General features: G+C 37.7%; 1 protein-coding gene across 2 annotated transcripts in view; it reads right to left on the reverse strand.

The window, feature by feature from the left end:
• Nucleotides 1-1,627: 1,627 nt before the first annotated feature.
• LOC110466812 (genetic suppressor element 1-like) overlaps nt 1,628-23,295 on the reverse strand; it is a 94,161-nt gene continuing 72,493 nt past the window's right edge. Inside the window, exons 3-16 of one of the 2 annotated variants that reach the window (XM_021523572.1) lie at nt 16,851-17,063; nt 14,095-14,285; nt 13,477-13,625; nt 13,109-13,300; nt 12,414-12,623; nt 11,834-12,120; nt 9,926-10,119; nt 8,661-9,609; nt 8,105-8,341; nt 5,476-5,535; nt 4,276-4,533; nt 3,689-3,910; nt 2,869-2,972; nt 1,628-2,487 (exon numbers count right to left, since the gene is read on the reverse strand). In XM_021523572.1, coding sequence (XP_021379247.1) covers nt 2,392-2,487; nt 2,869-2,972; nt 3,689-3,910; nt 4,276-4,533; nt 5,476-5,535; nt 8,105-8,341; nt 8,661-9,609; nt 9,926-10,119; nt 11,834-12,120; nt 12,414-12,623; nt 13,109-13,300; nt 13,477-13,625; nt 14,095-14,285; nt 16,851-17,063 — 3,362 coding nt within the window. In that variant the 3' untranslated portion in view covers nt 1,628-2,391. The remainder of the gene's footprint in view (nt 2,488-2,868; nt 2,973-3,688; nt 3,911-4,275; nt 4,534-5,475; nt 5,536-8,104; nt 8,342-8,660; nt 9,610-9,925; nt 10,120-11,833; nt 12,121-12,413; nt 12,624-13,108; nt 13,301-13,476; nt 13,626-14,094; nt 14,286-16,850; nt 17,064-23,295) is intronic. The other variant, XM_021523573.1, reaches the window with a different exon arrangement.

A 23,295-nucleotide genomic window follows, 5' to 3' on the forward strand; every position in this document is an offset into this window, starting at 1 on the left:
GGGAGGTTAATAATATTTTATGAGCTGGCGTTGTACATCTGTCCATTACCTTGGATAGACGATATTTCCTTCACTTTCTAAACTGATTTCCTTGAAACTTTGTCGGGCTTATCTCTATCTCATGTTGTGTGGTGTATTGAACACATTGATAGTTATTCACAGTTATTGCCTTTTGTAGTGCACATGTATCCGACATATTCCGAGTTACTTCCCCTAGCAGGTTTGCATGTGTATAGAACATATTGATATAATTGTTCAGATATTGCCCTCTTTATAGTTGTGCATCCCTTTGAATGTGCTGATAGTTGACATGGTGATTTCATTATTGCCTTAATACTTTGTATACTTAAGTAAGCCAGTATTTCAAACTAGTCCAGAAAGTTAATCCCTTAGTTTCCATTCATTTTCTTCAGAACTAAGCAGCTCTAAACATCATTTTAAATAGATGTGTATATATATCAGACAATCTAATAATCCATTACGAAGTTATTGTCCTGTGTGCATTAGACGCATTTAAAATTTGCCCTAACAGCTACTCTAAATCAGTTCGTTTTAGCATATTTAGTGGGCTTTATATATTTGAAGGTTTTGATTAACGACTGAGAGGATGTTATGCCCATGTAGATAGTACTATTGTTTGTGAATGATTCTTCTCACAAACAAACACAAGATGTTACAGTAGCCTTATATGGTATCCATCCAATGTTCCTGAAGCTTGCCAGAGTTGACCATTTTGCTGCTGAAATAGAGTTGATGTATGTCTAGCCTCCATCTGTTTATTGTATTATTAGCTCACCGCGTCCGAAGGACTAAGGTGAGTTATGCCATACCGTGGCGTTCGTCTGTCGTTCTTTCGTCAACAATTTTTTCAGAAGACATCTTCTTAACCACTGGTTGGAATTTAACTAAATTTGACTGTAAGCATCCTTAAGTGGTGGGGATTCAAGATTTGCTACAAGGATTGGGGTCTGGTCCATTTCTTTTGGATCTCATTTGGAGAATATTTTACCATGATTGCTTAGATATCCAGGTGAGCGATACAGGCCTCTTGTATAGCACTGCATTGCTTTCACTGAATCTTGTCACCTGTGAAACATTTAGCTATTATTCTGATTTAATGTATCAAGGCTCTAGTCATGATATTTATTACTGCAATGTATCACATTATTTACTGTGTTATCCAGTGAATATACCCGTCATTTTTTTTTGTGTGTATTAACCCATGTAATATGACCTATCTTCCCTGTGATTGGTTGTAGTTTCAATTGTGACTTCAGGCCTAAGGCAAGTACATGAAACACTGGAGTCAAAACGACAGCTTTTTTACATTTCAAGGTTGCATGAAAATTGTCGTTTAACACGAATAAATGCCACAAATCTTGATTATGTGATAAAAAGAATCTTACACTTGTTTTCATTTCATATGAAATTTATGAAACTCGTCACAAATTTTTCATTTTAGCTCACCTAAATTGAAAAATTATTTTTAGACTCGTTTCATAAATCTCATATGAAATGGAAACTCAAGTAAGATCCTATTTTCATCAAATACGCTACATAATTATAGACCTGTGGCCTTGCATCAGTATTCAACTGTACAACACAAAGAAAAACAAAAAGATTGAAATTCCAAAGAAATGTTTTTAATGGAAACACCCATTGTCTATTCCATCATCAAGTTTGTACACCAGCACAGGGAATCTCCTTTAAAAGAGTGTTATATTAACAATGCTATCCTTGTCTCAATATTTTAAGACTTAAAATCTTAAATACAGCAATAAAATTGCAGCATTACAGTATCACTCGTAAAACAAACACAATCGAGTTTAGACATGCAGATAGTCCGTGTATGTATCTAGTTATCGTACTAACTCGATGATCAACACATTTTTGTAGAAATTAAAATTATAAAGAGATACAAAAACAATTCATGGTTCATTTTCTTGCAAAATAATATACTGTAGATATAAATCCATGATTCTTGAAACAAATAAAACCTTTGGTTCCAACACGTACCCGATACTATAGCAATGGTTTTAAATAGGATGATAAACACAATGAAACCATGTCCTCTTTGCTAGGCAGTGACATTGATCTAGGCTCCTGATAAATTACGATGAAAATGAAGACGATGATCCAGAATCACATGTACACGACAAATAAAATAAAAAGTCAGAAAAGTAAAAGAAAATCAGCTGTCAAGAGTTAATCCCGTTAGGATTAATTCTAATTCATTAATATATATAATATATTTCATATATATATGCATCAATAATTTTTTTTTTTAGTCTTTGTTCATAGGTTGTTTAAAAGTAATTTTGCACATGGTCCACTTTTAAGATATTGCGCTATCACAATTGGAGGGTAATTTGTAGATCTAGACTCCAACTATCACCGAATGTCCCGTGTACACTTCTTCAGACTGTCTAAAGACTCCTGTAGCTTGCTTCTGGCATTGGCTGCCAGTCTCTTCTGTTCTATCAACTCCTGTATTACACAAACAAAATCTCATTACTCTCCCATCCCCATACAAGGTTTCACAGGTAATGAAAAGTTTCCAAACAACCACATACAAGTAACTCAACGAAAAGTTTCCCGACAGCCAAGTAAAGGTAACGAGGTTGTATTTTATGCCTCCATTTCGCTCAATAATTCTTTTCTTAAAACTGTTTGAATTACCTTCAACTGCTATTTATTTGTCAATCTCTTCTTTGTATATAAGCTACATTTTTTCAATGATCCAAGCACTGACCAATACATGTAAGGACCATTGTGCTAGGGTCCTAACTTTTTAAATCAATAACTAATGGTCCCGACACCCCTGTGTAGAATGATGGCAAAAGTATGGCCTAGGTGTAAGATACTGACCGCCATGCGTTTGCTGAGACTCTCGGCCGTCCTGTTGAGATCCTGGTTGTCAGTTTGAAGATGCTGACAACGGTCCATCAAGATGCTTCGTTCCAGCTTTAGTTCTGTAAGGTAGAAATAAATCAATGAAAAATTTGGCTAATCATATATACAAGTTATCTCCCTTGAACCAGTATAACGGCTGAACTTTGAAATACAGCACATATAGAGTGTGATAGGAATAGTAAGAGATGCAATAATTTCGAACAAAGCCAATCAATTCCTTGACTGTTGTGATGTATTTACACAAAAAATCAGGTAGAATCACTCTATTGGAGATTCAGTGCTAGCATGTTGTTGTTGATATAATATCCAACCAGAAAAAAAATATTATTGGCAGAAAAAGGGAAAAGAAGATATTCACTATAAAATTTTACAAACGGCTGATTTGTTCGATTTTTTTTAGCGATGTGCATCATCTAGAAGACCAACCATTCTATGGTTCTAGGTATCATCACATTCAAGGTACTGGATGACTTCTTCCCGTTTGCTACACAGTTTTAAACGGAATGGCTGTGTTTATTAAATAAGGAGCTAACCTAAGCAGTAATACGTGGTAGTTTATTATAGCGAAGATAAAAAAGATATTAAGGACAGAATGGTGAATTTTATAGAAGGAAGTGAACCGAAGAAATTTTCAAAATGTCAATATTGACTCTACTAAATGTGGGGGTGTTGTGTGAAATCTATCTGGTATGATACATATTTGAAAGGTCGAACTAATCCCAATTAGATTGATCTCCCCTGCACCAGTACACCATGTGACCCTGAGCTAACTCACCGTCTGAGTGGTTCTGGTAAGCCTCAAGCAGACTGTCAATACCGGGCCACCGTGGTACTCCTCCATTTGTATCGTGGTCAGTCCGACATCCAGCTGACCCTACGGCTGACGTCCCAGCCTTGCTGCTGCTGCTGCCTGAGTTACTGACCAGTCGAGACATACTGGTTACCTCCCCTTTACCAGGGAACATCTTCATATCTACCGGTCGACTCGGTGCCATAGCTACAAAAAATGATAAGGTCATTATATCTAACATGTCATTATATCTAACACAGAGAATTATATGTCTCCCATGATCAGATGATAACAGATAATATCCAGTAGGCTGGCATAAACGTAATTCTTTTCCACTTAATGTTTTTATATACATTCAAAACCAAATATGACAGAAAAAAGATCATACAGTTGTGATTAAAAAATGGAAAATTACTCTTTTAATTGCATTATATCATATTAAACTTCTTTTAGCAGCACTTTTTGGTAAACTCTGAAAAGTGGTTTCACATATTACATTATCATTGTTACAAAGTCTTTACTCCCAGTGTTAAAGGCATTTTAAACTGAATGACAGATCCAAGGAATTTTACCTAGTCTACTATTAAGTTCCTTCTGACGTGTTGTCTGAAGAACAGATTCGTGGAATTCCTGAGCAAATTCTCGACTGAGCATCTTCTTTTTGTTCTTGTTTGGGAACAAAATGGCTGTCTTATCCGTTGCCGTGTTGAATGTTTTGCCTGGCATGAGACTGTGACGAGACTTGGCTTTGCCTCCCTCCTTGTCCAGGAGTAACATCTTTGACCCAATGATACGTTCTCCCGAGTTTTCAGTGGACTTTCTTTTCAAACCTGTAAGTACACAAGGTAACATATAGAACTAACTCTTCAAACCTATAAGTACACAAGGTAACACATAGAACTAACTCTTCAAACCTATAAGTACACAAGGTATCATATAGAACTAACTCTTCAAACCTATAAGTACACAAGGTAACACAGAACTAACTCTTCAAACCTTTAAGTACACAAGGTAACACACAGAACTAACTCTACAAACCTATAAGTACACAAGGTAACACATAGCACTAACTCTTCAAACCTGTAAGTACACAAGGTAACACATAGAACTAAGAGTACTATTAAAGTAAATGATTGGAATAGCATACTTGCCAACTCTCCATATTTTAGAGGGACACTCCTGATTTCGGACTTTATTATTATTGAACAATTTTAACCAGAGAATATGCTAAACTATTAATTTATTCTAAGATGATTTCATCTGAAAGAACAACACAAAGGATACCATTTTATGGTGTTATTTTTGCCCTATGGGATATATGCACACGTGTTATTATGTTTTTAACTTTGAGCATGTGGAATCTCCCCCTGGAAATTTTAAAAAGTTGGCAAGTATGAAAAAGACTGTTTCACTTCAATTGTAGGACTCAAACATTGGTTTGAAAATCCCAAATTATGATGTCAACAAGAATCTTGTCACAATATTTCTGATGTTTCATATTATGACATCAATCAGGTTGACATGCACATTTCCAGGTTTGTCAAACAATCTTACACTGCCATTTTATAAATTAAGGGTCAATTGTTTCCATTGAATACAGCGCTAGCGTTATTACTGTCACAATGTCACAAAAGCTGTTTAATAAAATAGTCAAGTGAAATAAATAGTTAAATACTAAATAGAAACATTGGTTTATGAAACTTTTTGCTAACTTTCAGGAAAGATAAAAGCATTCCTGCTACAAAAAAGCTGACAACTTGTAACTGCTCTACCTGAGTTTGTCAGTCGCCGTAACCTGTCTATCTCACATACTTGCTGGATGTGGTTGATTTCTGCAAGAATAACAGAAACTCAAATAATCCTAATAGTTTTAGAATTTTATAGAATTGTCTTACATAAATTTACCAAGAAAAAATAAATATGAAGAAACTGACTATGAAGGAAAAATAACATGAGATTTTTTTTACAAAAGATTTCCTTTCTACACTCCGCATGACTCGTAATTAAGACACTGATCAATATTTGACATTAATGCTCCTAATGATATACACAAAATACTACTTTAATTTTTTTTCAACATAACCATCAAATATATCATAAAAATAAAAAATAAAAAAAATATTTCGATGCATGTTATATATAGTATATATCTGACACTTGAGTCATGAATTAAACCCATCAAATCGATTATGGAATTTGTAATCAATAATCGGAATCAGAAATGACAAACTGATTACTATATCAAACCTAGTTGTAAAGCTTAAAATATATAAGATAAAAGCAGTATTAGCTTTCTATCTTAAATACTGGTTTTGTGGTTTGAAGATTAAAGAAATGGTTGGTTTGCAAGTATATGTGAGGGTATGTTCAACTTACAGTTACTTTATGATGTAATATATTATTGTGTGGGCTAGGTATCTCTAATGTACATATTTCAACGCTAATTACACTTGTGTAATGTGGTAATAAAGAATTCCAGAATAGTTAAATTAATTCAAATTACACAAAACACACCATGACTCATGATTTTACTGATAACGTTTGTCTCGGTTTATAATTATAAATAGGAGGGGCCTCTACAGGGTGCAAGCATACAAGTTTCTGTTTAGAATTCAAATTTTATATCAACAAAGAAGGTAACCATTTTAATTTTCAATGAACCATCATTTAAAAGTGTGACATCATACATACAATCCGACAGATTTACTATTCTGGAACAATAATTTTGAGGTATAGAATCGGTGTAGGTATGCATGTGTACCATCATATATGTATAGCTACAAAATACGATGAAGCTGTTATTTACGCATATATCGTTATTTCTTCTCTTATATTGAGGTTAGCTAGATATCTAATATGTATATAACAAAGACATAGTGGCTTAATGCCACGAATTTTAGGTACAATGCTATTTCTATGAATCCTAACAGTACTTTTGGGTCCATGATCAGGCTTCCACAAATATGCCATCTCAGATTATGTAGCTGCTTTGATGAAGTAATATGCATTTCTTCAAGGTAGGAATAACCGACAGTACATGGCTCCATAGCAAAGTATATAATTCAAATATCATATATTCATATTATATTATATAATATCATATAAATTTTAAAACGAATGATGGTATAGGACTTGTAGTTAGCGCCTGATAAGTCAGCTCCTGCGAATTCCTTAATTTTTTTATTGATAAATGTATATGCTAATTGTATTAATTGTGTATCTATGTACTGTAAAGTGCTTTAGAGTGGCTTATGTTAGCTAGATAGGGCGCTATATCAAGTGTTGTATATTATCATTATTTATCATTTATAAAATATCTACATGGTAATAGCAACAAATCTGACTGGTTTAAACAGTTCTTCTAGTATTAGAGAAATAGAGCTAAATGCAAAGTCAAACAATGAGAAATATTGGCATGTAGGTTTTGATGACTGTAGGACTTGTAACATCAGAGAAATGTCTCACCCAGATCTCATAGGGAAGGACCAATAGGAAAGGCAAACATTTGTACCCCTTAACTCATTCACCTCTGAAGACGCATTTGCACTCTTCCAATACCAAGGTTAGAATAGTCCATTATAAAATTTCAGGGGTGAATGAGTTAATGAACTGGTTTTACCCGTATACAATGGTTAAATGCTGACTGATGATAGTGTTATCAAAGAAGATATGAGGTCTGCTTGTTTATGCAGCCAAACTAGTTTGTCAAAAATGATAACACAGGCCTTGAATTGAATGCCATTGCTAATTAAGGATCTTCAGCAAGCAACACCAGATCATCAAGCCCGCCCCTATTTCATCAACAAATACCTCTGGTCCAACCACTCCGACCATCTGGCCATTTTGTAACACAATAAACAAAAGCTGCCAATTCCTAGCAGTATCTAGAATACGTAGAAATTATTGCTTTTCAGGAACTAGGAGTAAGAACTAGATCACGGACAGGTCAGCATGGGCCCTGCCATATGCACTAGATCACGGACAGGTCAGCACGGGCCCTGCCATATGCCTGGTTGTAACCCCCTCTGTTTTCATTTTTAAGTAATAGTGACCTTCACCTTAGACCTTTTAAAACACTTTTTCACATTTTCAAAAGTCTAATCCATTGGATTCCAAGATAAGGACTGTACCTCCATGGTCTATTTTTTAGTAACCATGACCTTGACCATAGAAACTTTTTAAAGCCCTATCACACATCTACACATCATAGTGTATCAACATGTCAAAATTTTAAAAAAGATGAGACTTTTGGATTCTGAGATAATCTCCAGAAAGGAAAGTGTGGAACACTGATTATTGTAGGGCACTCTCATCTCCAACAAAGGGTCATAACAATTCTTGTATGATGCCATAAAGGCTGTGAGTGATCCATTGTTGATTTCTAAGAGTAACTTCCCTTACCCTTTTTCTTGTCTGGACTTATAGTGCTGAGTTTCATGGAGCTGAGGAAGGAACACTTCTCTGGGTAGTCACGTTCTTGACACAGGGCGTCCGAATTGAGATCGGAGTTGAGATCCTTAGAGTGGGAGAGACTGGGGGCGGCCTCCTCGGCAGATTCCCCGCCCACCATCTGTACTGGACTGACACTGCGCTCACGGAGAGACCGCCTCCGCTTACGCATCTTCTGATGATCTAAATCTGAAAATAGTCATTCAAAATTTAGTTTGGCAGGTTTCAAGGCATTGAGTGTAGTGAGTTATTCTTTAAGCATAATATGGTATGTAATGAGATTTTCATAAACTAAATATTCAACAGGTTTAACTAATTAACAGTAAGATTCAGCGACATACTTTATTCGCTTCAGTGACAATAATTCTAAATCAGTCTAGTGTATAAATGCTACCATAGCTAAAATGCATTTCTTCAAATTATTTTCAAATGGTTTCGGTTTATTACTAGCAGAATTCTATGCAACATAGAATGACTAATAGCTCCCTATATAATGAGTGATACTCACCCCTCTTGATTCGTTGCGAGGTAAGGCCTAATTGTTTTAAAAACTTTATCTTGGGTTTAGAGGTATCCAGTGGTAGAGGAGGTCCGCTGCGAATAAATAAAAGTCGTTGCCGCTTGATTTCCTCGTCATCTGATTCGACATCAGTGTCATCACTATCGTAGTCACTTTGTTGACGTTTCTCCCTGAGTTTACGTTCCTCCGTGTCCAATCTGCTGACTACTGAGTGTATATGTTTCACGTATGGGTAATGAAAGGTTGACGGCAAAGCTGTCGAACTTTTGTGATCCAAATTGGAATTTCCTTGACAATTTGATGAATCAGACATAATCTCTTTCTGTAATGATTTAGAATCCTGATTATTTTTCTCCATGTTCAGTAGGATATTATTGTTGAGAAAGTGTTTGTATTCGTTTTGACTGGCACCTGACGACACTTCCTCTGGTGTCCTCCGATTCCGCCGATCAACACCTGAGAATCTCCGTTGTAGTTCTTCAGTCGACCTCAGCAGTAAAGATTCCTCTCCAGACTTACGCCCCGACGACATTGTCTCCTCAGACATCCGTCTGTGAGACAGGTAGCTGTCTCGTGGACCTTTATTATGCAAGACAGACTCCTCAAGAATGGCCCGTCGCTCCTGACTGGCCTCTAGACTAGAGCGACTCATGGCGGCCGGAGACTTGCTTGTCCTGTCGCTAGCCTTGCTGTAATGAACAGAGTATTTATCATAATCATGAGAACCATTGAAGCCGTTGGTAAGAATATTAGCCGTGTCAAACGGTCGGAAGAAGTCTTTGGATGTTTTATGGGCGAGATCAGCATGGTGAAGTGATGAGTACTGTGAGGAAGGAGGCGGATGAGACGAGGGGTGTCTCTCTTTGTCCACCATGTTCTGTTTGTCTGCAAATGCTAACGAGTATGCCCTCTTCTCATACTCATGTTTGTCTAGGTTCTGAAAATGAAGAATAAGATACAAATAATATCCTTTTATCATTACATGATGTTATTATTGTCAGAATATACAGATCACAGTTAACGTTTTTCTCCATCTTCTCATGTAATGTTTTGACTTAACAGTTCCATATCAATGACAAAGAGAAACATATTAAATTTTCTTAAAAGAGCTCTGCTCTGCTCTGCTGTGTAAATTATCTCAGAATATTTCTGCGCCACCTGAACCGTTTTTACCGGGATACGCAATTGCAATTTAGGTCTCTCAAGAAGACTTTCTGGGTTGACCGTGTAAAGTCTACAGACAGCACACTTACCTTGAGCAAAGATTGTTCACTGGAATGAGGATGAATGTCTGACTTCCTGCGGTCGTCATAATTTGACTCGCGGCCATATTTGTCCCTGTCTGCCTCCATCCGCGGTGGGTGATCATTGTAGGGGTGAACCTTTTCTGTTCTGTCGCCATACAGATCTCGCTGACTCCCATGCATTGTAGAACTGTACTTAGACCCTACAATCAAATTGGCTTGAGTTCACTTAATTGTACATCATCAGTTCACTAAATTGTACATCTTCAGTTCACTAAATTGTACATCTTTAGTTCACTAAATTGTACATATTCAGTTCACTAAATTGTACATCGTCAGTTCACTAAATTGTACATTGTCAGTTCACTAAATTGTACATCGTCAGTTCACTAAATTTTATATCATCAGTTCACTAAATTGTTCATCTTCAGTTCACTAAATTGTACATTGTCAGTTCACTTAATTGTATATCGTCAGTTAACTAAATTGTACATCTTAAGTTCACTAAATTGTACATCTTCAGTTCACTAAATTGTATATCGTCAGTTCACTAAAATGTACATCATCAGTTCACTAAATTGTACACCGTCAGTTCACTAAATTGTTCTCGTCAGTTCACTAAATTGTACATCGTCAGTTCACTAAATTGTTCTCGTCAGTTCACTAAATTGTACATCGTCAGTTCAATAAATTGTACATCGTCAGTTCACTAAATTGTACATCTTCAGTTAACTAAATTGTATATCGTCAGTTCAATAAATTGTACATCGTCAGTTCACTAAATTGTACATCATCAGTTCACTAAATTGTACATCGTCAGTCCACTAAATTGTACATTGTCAGTTCACTAAATTGTACATCATCAGTTCACTAAATTGTACATCGTCAGTTCACTAAATTGTACATCATCAGTCCACTAAAGTGTACATCATCAGTCCACTAAATTGTACATTGTCAGTTCACTAAATTGTACATCTTCAGTTCACTAAATTGTACATTTTCAGTTCACTTAATTGTACATCATCAGTTCACTAAATTGTACATTATCGGTTCACTAAATTGTACATCTTCAGTTACCTAAATTGTATATCGTCAGTTCAATAAATTGTCCATCGTCAGTTCACTAAATTGTAAATTATCAGTTCACTAAATTGTACATTTTCAGTTCACTTAATTGTACATCATCAGTTCACTAAAGTGTACATCATCAGTCCACTAAATTGTACATTATCAGTTCACTAAATTGTACATCGTCAGTTCACTAAATTGTACATCTTCAGTTCACTAAATTGTACATTATCAGTTCACTAAATTGTACATTGTCAGTTCACTAAATTGTACATTGTCAGTTCACTAAATTGTACATCTTCAGTTCACTTAATTGTACATCGTCAGTTCACTACTTGCTTGTAAATCTTGTGTGAATTCTACTTATAGGTACATCTTGTGTGAATTCTACTTACAGGTACATCTTGTGTGAATTCTACTTACAGGTACAGTTTGTTTTAGTTTACTATCATGTATATATTTTTTTATTCACCAACTGGTATATCTGGTAAAAATTAACTAACTTGCATGTCTTGTTTGAGATTTCTTTTGCTTTGTCATTGTGGTCTAATTAATTTTATTAATTTTTTTCCCTCATTTTAATTCATTCCTAAATTTTATGAATGTCATGATTGCTGTATCCTTATACAAGATTACAACAAATATACATTAAACAGGTTAATACACAAGCCAAGGTAATGATATACCATGGCATCAACATACATAGGCTAAATATTACCAGTTTCAACACCCAAGTGGAAAATATACCATAGTGTCAATACACACGGGCAAAAGATACCACAGGATGCACAGACACGAGGTAATTTTACATAAAATCTTGATACCTTAGAAATGAAATCTATGTCATACCTGAGCTGTCCTCGGCCTTAGCCAGGCGGGACTGATTTGCCATGCCATGTGGACCGTCCCCACGCCCCCGGCTCTCCTGGCTCCGGGGATCGAGTCGGAGCTCTGCCTGATGAGTGTAGTACAGGTCTCGTGCCTTTTCTTTGTCATATTCCTTCTCACGTTCACGTGCTCGTTCTCTCTCTCTCTGTAACACTGCCTCGCGCTCCTTCTCCCGCTCACGCTCTCGTTCCCGCTCCCTTTCTTTCTCTCGTTCCATCTCTCGTAACCTTTCTTCTTCTAATCGTTGTCTGCATAAAAAGAAATTGATGGTCTTATAATGCAAAATATGACACCAACACAAGATCATACAATGTTAAAGAATACTGATTATATGCAAACGTATCAGCTTAGCCATGTCCCTTAATTATTTTTTATCCTGAATTTGAAAAGAACTATATTACAAATACTGGATATGATGCATTTTAAATACCTCATCCTCAATTTTAAAATTTGAATCTTCAACAGAAAATGTAAATGAAATGATGAAAATGAGAATGCCATCATGATTTGAAAAACCTGCTATAACTGACCGACACTTTACCTTTCAGACAAGGCTGGTGATATGTGTTCGCCAAGACGTGACGACTGGGACCCAAATGCGAACTGCTGATGAAGGAGCTCGGAGGGGTACCTGCTGCCAGCAGCGAGGAATGGGTGGACCCCTGGGGGAGGGATCATCCCAGGGTGGGGGAACTGGAGGTACGGGGGCTGCATCATCCGGTACCTCTCCAGTAACACAGGGTCATCAAACCTGTAAACAAAGGGAGACAGCCAAGTGAGAAACATGTTCTCAAATATGTGATACTTGTAACTATTATTCCAGTATCTTTGTTCCATTTATTCATATATCATGAAATAGATTGTTGGTTCATACTGTTATAAGTGATTAACAAGTAGTTCTGGATAATTGTAATTTCTTTCATCTTATTTCAGATCAACAATATGACATCATCCACTTAAGATACCTTCAATGCAAATACTGTATTCAACTATCCTGGTAATGGCATTCAAATGGTACTAATCGAGGACGATTATCTTGTCAAATTCAGTTAAGACAATTTTATAAGCCTTATGGCTATGGTCTTGAAACAAAGGGACAATCCATAGGTGAATCTATTTCTATTGATAATGGAGGGAAAATGTTCATATCTTAAAAATATTAATCCAGTTTTTAATGACATAGGCATATTAAAAAACAATAATTTGCAACCGAAACCAAGGATGGTTTCCCCTTACCTGAAGGCAGGGTGTGGGAAGTGAGAGGGCATGAAGGCCGTGGGGTAGGGGTAGGCCGATGGGTCAAGGCCAAACATCGTAGGTGGCAACTGATGCCGCAGATCTTCACCCGGGCGGTATGGCTGGAAACCACGACTACTAAGTTCCTCTCTGCTAGCTGCCGGAGATGTTGAGCTGTGACCAGAATGTGGTCTGAAATAGGAAAGTGTTATATACTTAGTGAGGTCAAGATATATTGGATAAAAGTACTTCACTTTTAAATGATAAGTTAAAGATTATGTAATAGATAAAAGTACTTTGTAGGGTACTAGTAAATCTAAACTTAATCTTACTGTTACATTATTCATCATATACCACATCAAACTCACCTTCGTGACTGGGTGGCGTCCTTTAATGAACTCCGGTCATCATCACGATTGGAGTGGGTAGACTGAGGCCTATCACGATCTTGTTTGATGCTGAGTGGGTCGTACGCAGATGAGGCGGTGCTCTGTACCGAATGTGCTCGCTCCAGACTCTAAATCAATCAAAGACACCCAATAGTTGTTTTTAAGGACAGACTTTTGTTTTTTTTATCCTTTCATTCAAGCCTCGTCACTTGACAGACAACTCTTCGGTACATGATCGGGATTCAAATACTTTGCATGGAGAACAAGTTAAACTTTTTCATGTGATAAAGAGATATAACCTAAAACTGTTTTATATCTACTGCACCAAGTTGCCATGTTACAAGGAACATTATCCTACAATGTCATATTTCATACTGGTCTCTATGTCCCATAGTGGTGACATACTAGTCGATCTGAACTTTGTTCTGCTATGTTTATACCATACAATGACACACATTAATAGCATATCTGATTCATTGTAAATCAAGACTTTTTTATGAGATTTATTTATGTTTTGTGTTTACAATCTGATTAGAATGACATAATAACTGTAGAAATTGGATATTTCATTCATGATCTTGAAACTGTGTACCATACCTGTTTTGCCTCACTGCTGACGAGGGTGGGGTGTGACTGTGTGGGCGCTATGGTAACAACAGGCGGTGAGGTAAGCGAGGAGGAGTGACTACTGTAGACCAAGGGTGGGGGACCTCGCTTCGGTGTGACTGCCCGGGGGCTAGTGCTGGAGCTCCCTGGGGTGGGGGGATGTTTACTGCTATTTCCTTCCTCTGTAACCAAAATAGACATAGTTATTTACTAAAGCCTGAATGTAGAAGAAATGATAGTTTGCAGTTTCCCTATAACACAGATACAGCTAACAGCCTGTAACAGGACAGAAACCTCATAATCAGTGTCTAAAGTTTCTTATTTCTCAAAGCTTGTGACCTTCCTGCATTTTGTAACATGAATTTACCATATTGACAATATCATACACACTGGTCCCATGCATGCATATTTACTCCTTTAGTTTATAAACACTGGTGAAATAGATAGTATCACAGATCCCTGTTTATTCTTCGGAATCATACACTTGTCTAAAAGGTATATAGACATCTGTAAGCTACTAACAACTACCCCGGTATCCACTACCTAATTTATAAATCAGGCCTAAATTCCATAGCTGAGACTCTTATGGTACTATCTCAACCAAGCCCTCCCTAAAGCAGGACTAATTCCCAAAATCTTAGGCTCTCACTACCTAAAGCAGGACTAATTCCCAAAATCTTCGGCTCTTACTACCTAAAGCAGGACTAATTCCCCCAGCTGTAAGGCTCTTACTACCTAAAGCAGGACTAATTCCCCCAGCTGTAAGGCTCTTACTACCTAAAGCAGGACTAATCCCCCCAGCTGTAAGGCTCTCACTACCTAAAGCAGGACTAATCCCCCAGCTGTAAGACTCTCACCCCCTAAAGTAGGACTAATTCGCTCTTAGGCTCTCACTACCTAAACCAAGCGTAATTTCTCATTTCTGAGGTTTTCACTGGCTAAAGCAGGACTAATTCCACAAGCTATAAGACAATCCCTAACTAAACCTTGTCTAAATCCCACAGCTCTGAGGCTCTCACTTTTCCCTTGCTTGGAGACTTAAACAGACCTAACCAATCACATATAGGTCATAACTTTTATCTTGTGTGCTTGAAAAGCAGCAATGTATATACACAGGCCTACTTGTCAATATCAATGAGATTTCCATGAAATTTGACAAAATCCACCCCGAGGTTTGAGATAAGTGGTTGATGGTAGACAGATAGCCAGTCTACCTTATAACAGTGGTGTTTGATGGTTGTTCTGTATCAGTAGAGACTGTAGAACACACAGCACATAAACAATGTAATACAGACATACACCACTCATCCCTAACATGTGTATTAGGCCTCCTCCCACTTATCCTCCCAGGCTTCTGTCTCCTCTCAATCTTCTATCTTCACATCACAGGGCTTTTTATAGTTCATTGTTGGAAGGATTCAGATCAGTTTTGATGATAACACCATACAAAACATTGATATATTTCAGTTTTTTTTTAATCCTTTCCATTTCTATTGTTTATATGGAACCTTGATCAATGTTTAGGTTTTGGGGGGTGGCTACTTTCGCTAAATATGCAATTTTCTTGAAATAAGTTAATTCTGTTAATTACTTACTGAAGATTGTACTTAAAGTTAAACACTTATTTGTAGCAGGATGTACTGACAAGTGTTAATTAAGATCATATTTCTGATGAGATATGGATCATATTCAGTGTATTGCTATTTTCATGATCTGTACTTATGGTAAATTATATCATTCCTACTACTGTCAACAACTGTATCTAACAAGTTATGGTCCTACAGAGCTACATGATACGATTTTCTACTTCTGTCCTCAACAGAAAACCAAATCATTGAAACTCAAAATATATAGTCCCTCTATCCTCCTAAACACTAGAATAAAGCTACAGGATTGAGAGGTTTTAACTACAGCGTTCGAATGTAAGGTCGGCCTGATGGCCTGTGGCCATAAACATTTGGTTGTTCTACGGAAAGTTCCATTGTGCCAGTCTCATTGTCTGTGTTATTTTACAGTCCAGACATGTATTTAAATAAAATGTTTTTGTGTGTAACGATCGCATCCATCAAACAAACTCTCTGCTCCATAATCCTGACGACAAGTGACGGCAGATTCCATTCAGGTAATGGCAAAGACTTGGACTTGACTGCCTTGTGTTAAACAAAGTGTGATTGGTCAGGAACCAATTTTCCTGGAAATATTCCCATTTCTAAACCAATCAAGAAAGGCAGAATAGATATGTCATATTGAACTGGTATAATACCAGTTGATTTGTTGAATTCATGTCCAAATGCAGTGACATTGGTTTGTGAATGAATATAGAAATACAATGGATTCTTTAAATGATGATAATGACCTTGTCAATTTTGACAGATTTACATTCCAAACTCCTAGGTCTGTATTCATGAAGCCGTTCTCATGCTCAAGCACAGATTTTGTGCTCAAGCCTGATTTCTTGCTCCGGTTATAACTTAATAATAAAATCTTATTTTGTCAGTGATTTGGAAAAACTTTGAAGAGACTTAAAGGCGAATACTGTTTTCAATGTTTACATTTGACTTTTTGTTCCTTTAAATGTTTTAAGTGAGTTACAAGAAAATTGGTTTGAGCACAGAATCCATGCTTGAGCATGAGAACGGTTTCATGAATACAGGCCCTGTTCTTTACTCCTCTTTTCTCAATTTATCCCCTTCCATGTTGGTTTACCTGTAATTACGGATGCTGTATGTACAGGTGTCAGAATTTACCTGGATCTTTTGCCTGATGAGCAAGTTTACGGAGAGCTGCAGCAAAACTGGACGTCCTGGTGGCGTTCAGGGCTGCGTTGGCCCCGATGGAAGTGACACCGTTGCTAGGCGATACTTGGTTCAGTGGTGGCACAGTGGCAGTGTTCCTGGACAACTTAGCTCCTGCGGGGCTGATCATTGTCAAGGGAGGTGGCTTAGAGCCCTGGCCCAAACCTGACAAGTACAGAAGGACACGAACCATAAATACAGAGTAAAAATACTTATTTCATTAATTCTATTTTCTTTATTGCACTGTGTACTTCATGAATGAAGAACACTTACAAATTCAGAAGGAACAATGCATCTTGACTGCCAAGAATAATTCCATTATTTTAATTACAGTCCTGGCAAATACTTCTTGTTTGTAAGCAGATTGATATGAGGTGAGACATAGCTATATGCATTAGGAGGAGGTTGTTTACCTCCATACACCACACAACATAGTGACATCAACTGTTTGAGATCAAAACCAATCACTCCCTAGTGAACCTTGCCAGGCCAACCTGTCAGAAGTAATGTGTAATAGCGTCAAGGAAGGTAGGCGTCAAACATTGCCATCTTTATGATTCCAACACCATCACCAAGAAAGGTACATAGAAAATTGTCTAATATGTGTGAAAACATTTTATGTTTAGGGTAAATATTTTCTAATAAAATTTGAAGTGAGATATTGTGTTTTGTTGATGGTGTAAGGTTATCAGATCCTGCTGTGTAAAACCTCGGTCTGGGGACGTGAAGTGTGAAAGATAAGAGATGCAGCAATCCACCAAATCAACAATTTGCCTACACAGAACACAAAATAAAAGTGTAGTATCTAAGAGGGTCCATCGGTCTCTACATTCAATCTCGGTCTTGGTAGGATCACAGGCCTCACAGAGATCGGTGCAATCCATGCTATCACAGGCTTCTCACAGGCCTGTACAATCTCTGAAATCAAAGGTGCAAACACACTCCATCAATTTCTACCCCATTACACATACAAAAGGAGCTGTGTGTTACAACAGGCCTCCATCAGCCCTGCTAGGAACAGTTCCCACTCATCCAGAACAGCAGACAGAGTAATACTACACATGCTTTAAGATGACCCTTTGTTATGCTGGTTTACATATACTTACAGCCAACAAACGATGTTAGTACTACCCATAAACAAAAACAATTACCACATCTACGAATCCTTACATCATCCAAAGAATCTCGCGTTTAGATCCCGATTGTTTTTCACATCCACCAGGTTTTTTAATGCCCAAGGCCTTCTGCTAATGAATGGTGAGAACTGCCGAGCCAAGTATTAATTGGTGTGAGGATCTGTGTATACCACACATCAATACATATCTCACATTATACCAATCCAGCGTCAATGGACCGACAACTCCCTGTTATTAAGTGAAACTATGTGGCCTCTCTGACATCCTGCTCCGTCCTATCAACCGGTAAGCGGCTTCCATTACAATCTAAATTGCTCAAATTTTCAACTTCAGTAAGTTCAATGAGCGGTGCACCAAGCCGTAGTAATATCGCTGGCTTAAGAGCGGAATATATGGGTTTTTTTTGGTAACAGACCATGTGGTTAGCTAAGCATCTTACACCACCACAGGGCTGTACAGGCACCGCAGCATCATTCCAGGGGATGCAGATGAAAACACATCACCGTAGGAGAGCCCCTATCCTGGCAGGGCTGTTATAGGGAGCTGGTAGGGTTTCCCAGGCAACAAATGCATTGTCTTGTCAAAAATAATGGAAGTGAATGATTTCTAGATGTTGAAACCCCCACTAAATTATTTATACTATAACTGTACAATACAAAAGCAGGAAATATGCCACAAAAACATTGTGCTACAGTTTCTTTTTAATTTTTTGGGAACAAATTTTCATATTTTGAACAAAAATGTTTAGAAAAAATTATATTCTGCGATTTTATGGAATATATTTAAAAAAAAAAATGATGAGAATACAACGGCTTTATGATTTGCAGAATCCTCCTGAAGTGTCTGTTTTTGCTGTTTTGACTGTGAGGCTCCCCTGTGGTTGAGACATATGAATTAAAACTGCTGTAAGAGTGTTTTGTTGTAAGCTGTACCTAATGGATTCCATATGGGCTGAGCAGGCCTGGTGTGTGTTACGGGTCACAGCAGTACCCCCTCCCACAGATAACAACCCGTACACTTACTGCATTACACAGGCAGGCAGCTCAATTCAGGCTTTTGGACAAAAACTCGGTAACAATAAGTGACCCTTGCCGACCAGACCAGTAAAGGTCAATAGAATCCAGATTGCTCTGAAATGGGACTTTAATCTCCGGCAACAAGACAATTTTCTGTGTTTTTTTATTGGGACGAAAGTGAAAGTAGATCTAGCAATACGTTTTTTGGATTCAAAGTGAAAGTAACCTGTAGATAAAGCGGCATACGAATGGGCTCCAGTAATGCAGACAAATGTGTTGTTAATTTAACACAGATATGTCTACCCTGTGAGGGTTTATGACTCAGTACAAAGGCTGGTTATGCTGCTTTTAACAACGTTAAAATTTAACAGCGAGTGTCATCTCAAAAGTTGATTTGCATACATATGTTAACTGTTTGGTAATGCGAAATACAAATAATTTTTTCATCAACTTTAAATTCAAATTGATAATTATGCATGAGAAAAAGTTGATTAAATGAAGATCCCACACCCTACCAATCAGACTAAACAGAAATGTCTGTTCCTAATTGCCAGAACTCGAGGTTTAATTATCCGTCTTATCATCCCTAACTGAGTTCTGTTCCCTCCTTTTGTAGAAATACTGCTGTGCAGGGTAGGGGCCATGTAAAGCTGACTTTTACACTGCACAATCACATGCTCCTTTGTGCTACATAAGCTACACCAAAGGAACACTTTCATTGTTTTAAATGTATCGGTATACAAATTCCTATACCTTGGAAAATTCCAGACAGTTACTGGCTAAACAAGCATATATAATTATATTAAGGAAATATTTTTTGAATATTTAGGACTCAAATTTTATCTCATCCAAATAAAATTGCTAAAACAAAAACCATTAATATGTAGTATGCTACACAGGTGTGAATACAGGTGTAAACAGGTATACACAAGATCATTGATCGCTACTGTTACACTCTACACAGGTGTGAATACAGGTGTAAACAGGTATACACAAGATTATTGATCGCTACTGTTACACTCACAAACAGCCTTCTACACTACCTCTTACCACTCCAGCCCAGTCCTTACTAGTCCCACTTACATTATAACCCCACTTTCAACATCTCCCTATCCCACGATCCTCATAACACCACTAGTCCCCCCCCAGCTAACCTTGCCCTAACCCACAATAAACCTGTTACTCCCAGACTCGATCATCATCACTCACCCACCTCACAATGTATAGATTATCTCCCCAAGTCAAAGAGCCCAAACCCCACTTTACCTACTTTCCCATCAGTTTCAATAATGATTGTCATGATTATTGTTGAATTTAAACATCCGTCTGCTGCCACTGAAGTTCTAAGTACACAAAGCTACGAGGAACATTGCACAATCAAACAAATAAATACCTGTAATATCATGATCTGCAGTTTCTACAATTGCCAATCAGCCCTGACGTTATTAGATTTATGCGTGATCATCCTGATTTGTTCACAGAAGAAACGACCACAGGTAGTTTACCCTTTGTCCCTCGACGACCATAAACAGTCAAACACACAGGACATCCTATATACCAATATCCGCAGCAAGATGACCAGGATGTCACATCGTAAAGCGGACACAAATCAATATGCTGCCGTTATCACGCCTAAATAAACTGCTAATGGCTGAAGCCCTGTACTATCTCAAAGATGCAGGCTGGCAGCGAAACCAAAACATGACTCTTACAGTATTCCAACATCAATTATTGACACAGAAGTGGTTAATGTCTACCAACATGCTGCTAGACATGTGTGTGTCCCATGATACCAGTTCATCGGCTGTGGCCTTTCGTGTCGTTTTCTCTCCTCTCCTGAGAACATGTTAATTATGCATGTGGATGTCAATTTCACAGGTGTAAAAGCCAGATAGACTGGTATTTCTGCAATTATTACCTTGCAATAAAAAATAGATTTCATTTTCTCTTAATTCTATTATGTTATATGATAGATGATTAAGAATTAGAAATAAGATTTTTATGTTGTCAACTTTTTACTTCTTTGTACAGTAATCCAAGTGTCAAATTGATAATTAAATACAGTAATATCCCCTGCCCTCATCACTTTTATTAAAAGAGCACTTGGCTGCACCTTGGTTGTATAAATATGGTTGACGTCTGAGGATGCCATGTTTGCCACAGACGTATAAATAACATGGCATTTACCCCGCTCTATTGCTCCGCAATGCCACTCATCAGTGACGGCACTGATCGGCAGTGCTTTGCCACCGCTTATAACTAGCAAATCAATAGTGTTACTTGTACAGCTACAGCCTTATAAATATTTCACAAATCCATTGGAAGTTTTATAGGTCTGCTCCAGCTAATTCCATGCCGCCTCTGATTAATGACCTACAGAAACATTAGGACATGCTAACAACCTCATCTAGGTTTCAATTAGGGATCATCCACTCTGTGGGAGCCACCACTACCAGTAAACAGTCTGAGGACTGGGATAGCTCCTTATATATTTAGTCCACCATGTGAGATTTATTGTGTCTAGAGGATGACAGGTGTGAACAGTAACAAGTAACACAGTACAAATAATTTGATCTCTAGTGTTCCCTGCCTAGAGTGATCTACCCTGATCTGTATTGTCCCCTGCCGAGAGAGTTCTGTATTGTCCCCTGCCGAGGGATTATGTACTTGATCTCCCCTATCTAGAGAGTGATCTACCTTGATCTTGAATGCCCCTTGACCACAGAGTTATGTTCTTGATCTCTTTTGTCTCCACTCCTCTACCTAGAGTCATCTACCCTGATCTGTATTGTCCCCTTGCCTACAGAATTATGTTCCCTTACCTTTATTAACCTCCTTGCCAAGAGAGTGATGGACCCTTGCCCTGGAACTTATCTTCCCTGTCCTCTTTTTCCCCTGCTTAGGGAGTTAATTTACCCTGATCTCTACTGTTCCCTTGCCCTGAGACTTATCTTCCATGTGCTCTATCCCCCCCCCCCCCCCCCCCCCTCCTCCCTGCACAGGGAGTTATCTACCCTGATCTCTATTGTCAGCTGCCTGGGATGTGAATAAGTACCCATTATCCTTACACTGTTAAACAAAGAAGTATTGATCTTCTGTGGTTATGCTCAATACACATTTGTCTTTAATATTGTAGCTGGCAGTCAATCTTGTTTGCTTCCACTTGACCTCCTAACATCCCTTATCATCAGTTTTGAACCTTCCTTGTCAATACTGAACACAGGTCCATTTCTGGTTCACAGGGGAGTGATTGGGATTAATAGGCTATCACATGGAAGTAGGTATCAGATGTCTAATTAATTTGGTACTAAATAGATACAGACATGAGGTGTGATGTAGGGGTATATGTATGTAAATTTTACACAAGTGTATGTTTACATGTATATGTGTGGCACATGACTGTGGGCATGTGTAGCACACTAGTGTAGGCATGTGTGTGTAATGTTTGTGTATTATGCATGAATACAAAATACATGAACTGGCATGGTTATAGATAAACATAATGTCTTTTCTATATAGAAATATTCGGTTTTGATATGAAGAAGAGTGTGAAAAGGTTATTGGGTATTATTCTAAGATAACTCTGGAAAGGAAGACAGTGATAGTAACAGTGCTGTGTAGATAGGCTACAGTAGATAGGCTACACAACAGGTCAAAGGGTGTAATGCAGGCTTTTACAGATTGTCGAATAAATCAAGCACTGGGGTAGAATTTTGAATTCCTAGGGCGAAAGACCTGATATCAAACATTCCTTTATGTATTACATAACTACAGGGAAGTAAAACAGGGCTTCAGCTATCACCCTAGCAGGAGGGCAGATGCAATGTAAGTGTGGGGGGAGTGTGGGGGAGTGTGGGGGGTGTTATCTTTACAGTATCAGCTCAAGTTTCCAACACCACGCACAGGCCACAGTGTTATCTACCCCACACAAGCCTCCCTATAGAGTACAGCAACACAGCAGACCAGCTATAGATCCACTGTTTCATTTATCCATTGTTATTCCCCGTCTGGTGTAAATACTAATTAAATATGTCCTTAAACATCTGCTGATATCACAAATGACTTCTGACTTGATTACTTACTCCACATCAATAATTGCTCTCTCCTAACTAATCTTGATCTAGTAATACTAGACCCCTACCACCTATATTACTGAAAAACACTACTTATTACATACATATTACCATATATCACTGGATTATACCACTAATAACCTACCTATCACCAGTATACCACTAATAACCT

The sequence above is a fragment of the Mizuhopecten yessoensis genome, unplaced genomic scaffold (assembly GCF_002113885.1).
Source record: "Mizuhopecten yessoensis strain PY_sf001 unplaced genomic scaffold, ASM211388v2 scaffold11145, whole genome shotgun sequence".
In the NCBI taxonomy this organism is placed as follows: Eukaryota; Metazoa; Mollusca; class Bivalvia; order Pectinida; family Pectinidae; genus Mizuhopecten; species Mizuhopecten yessoensis.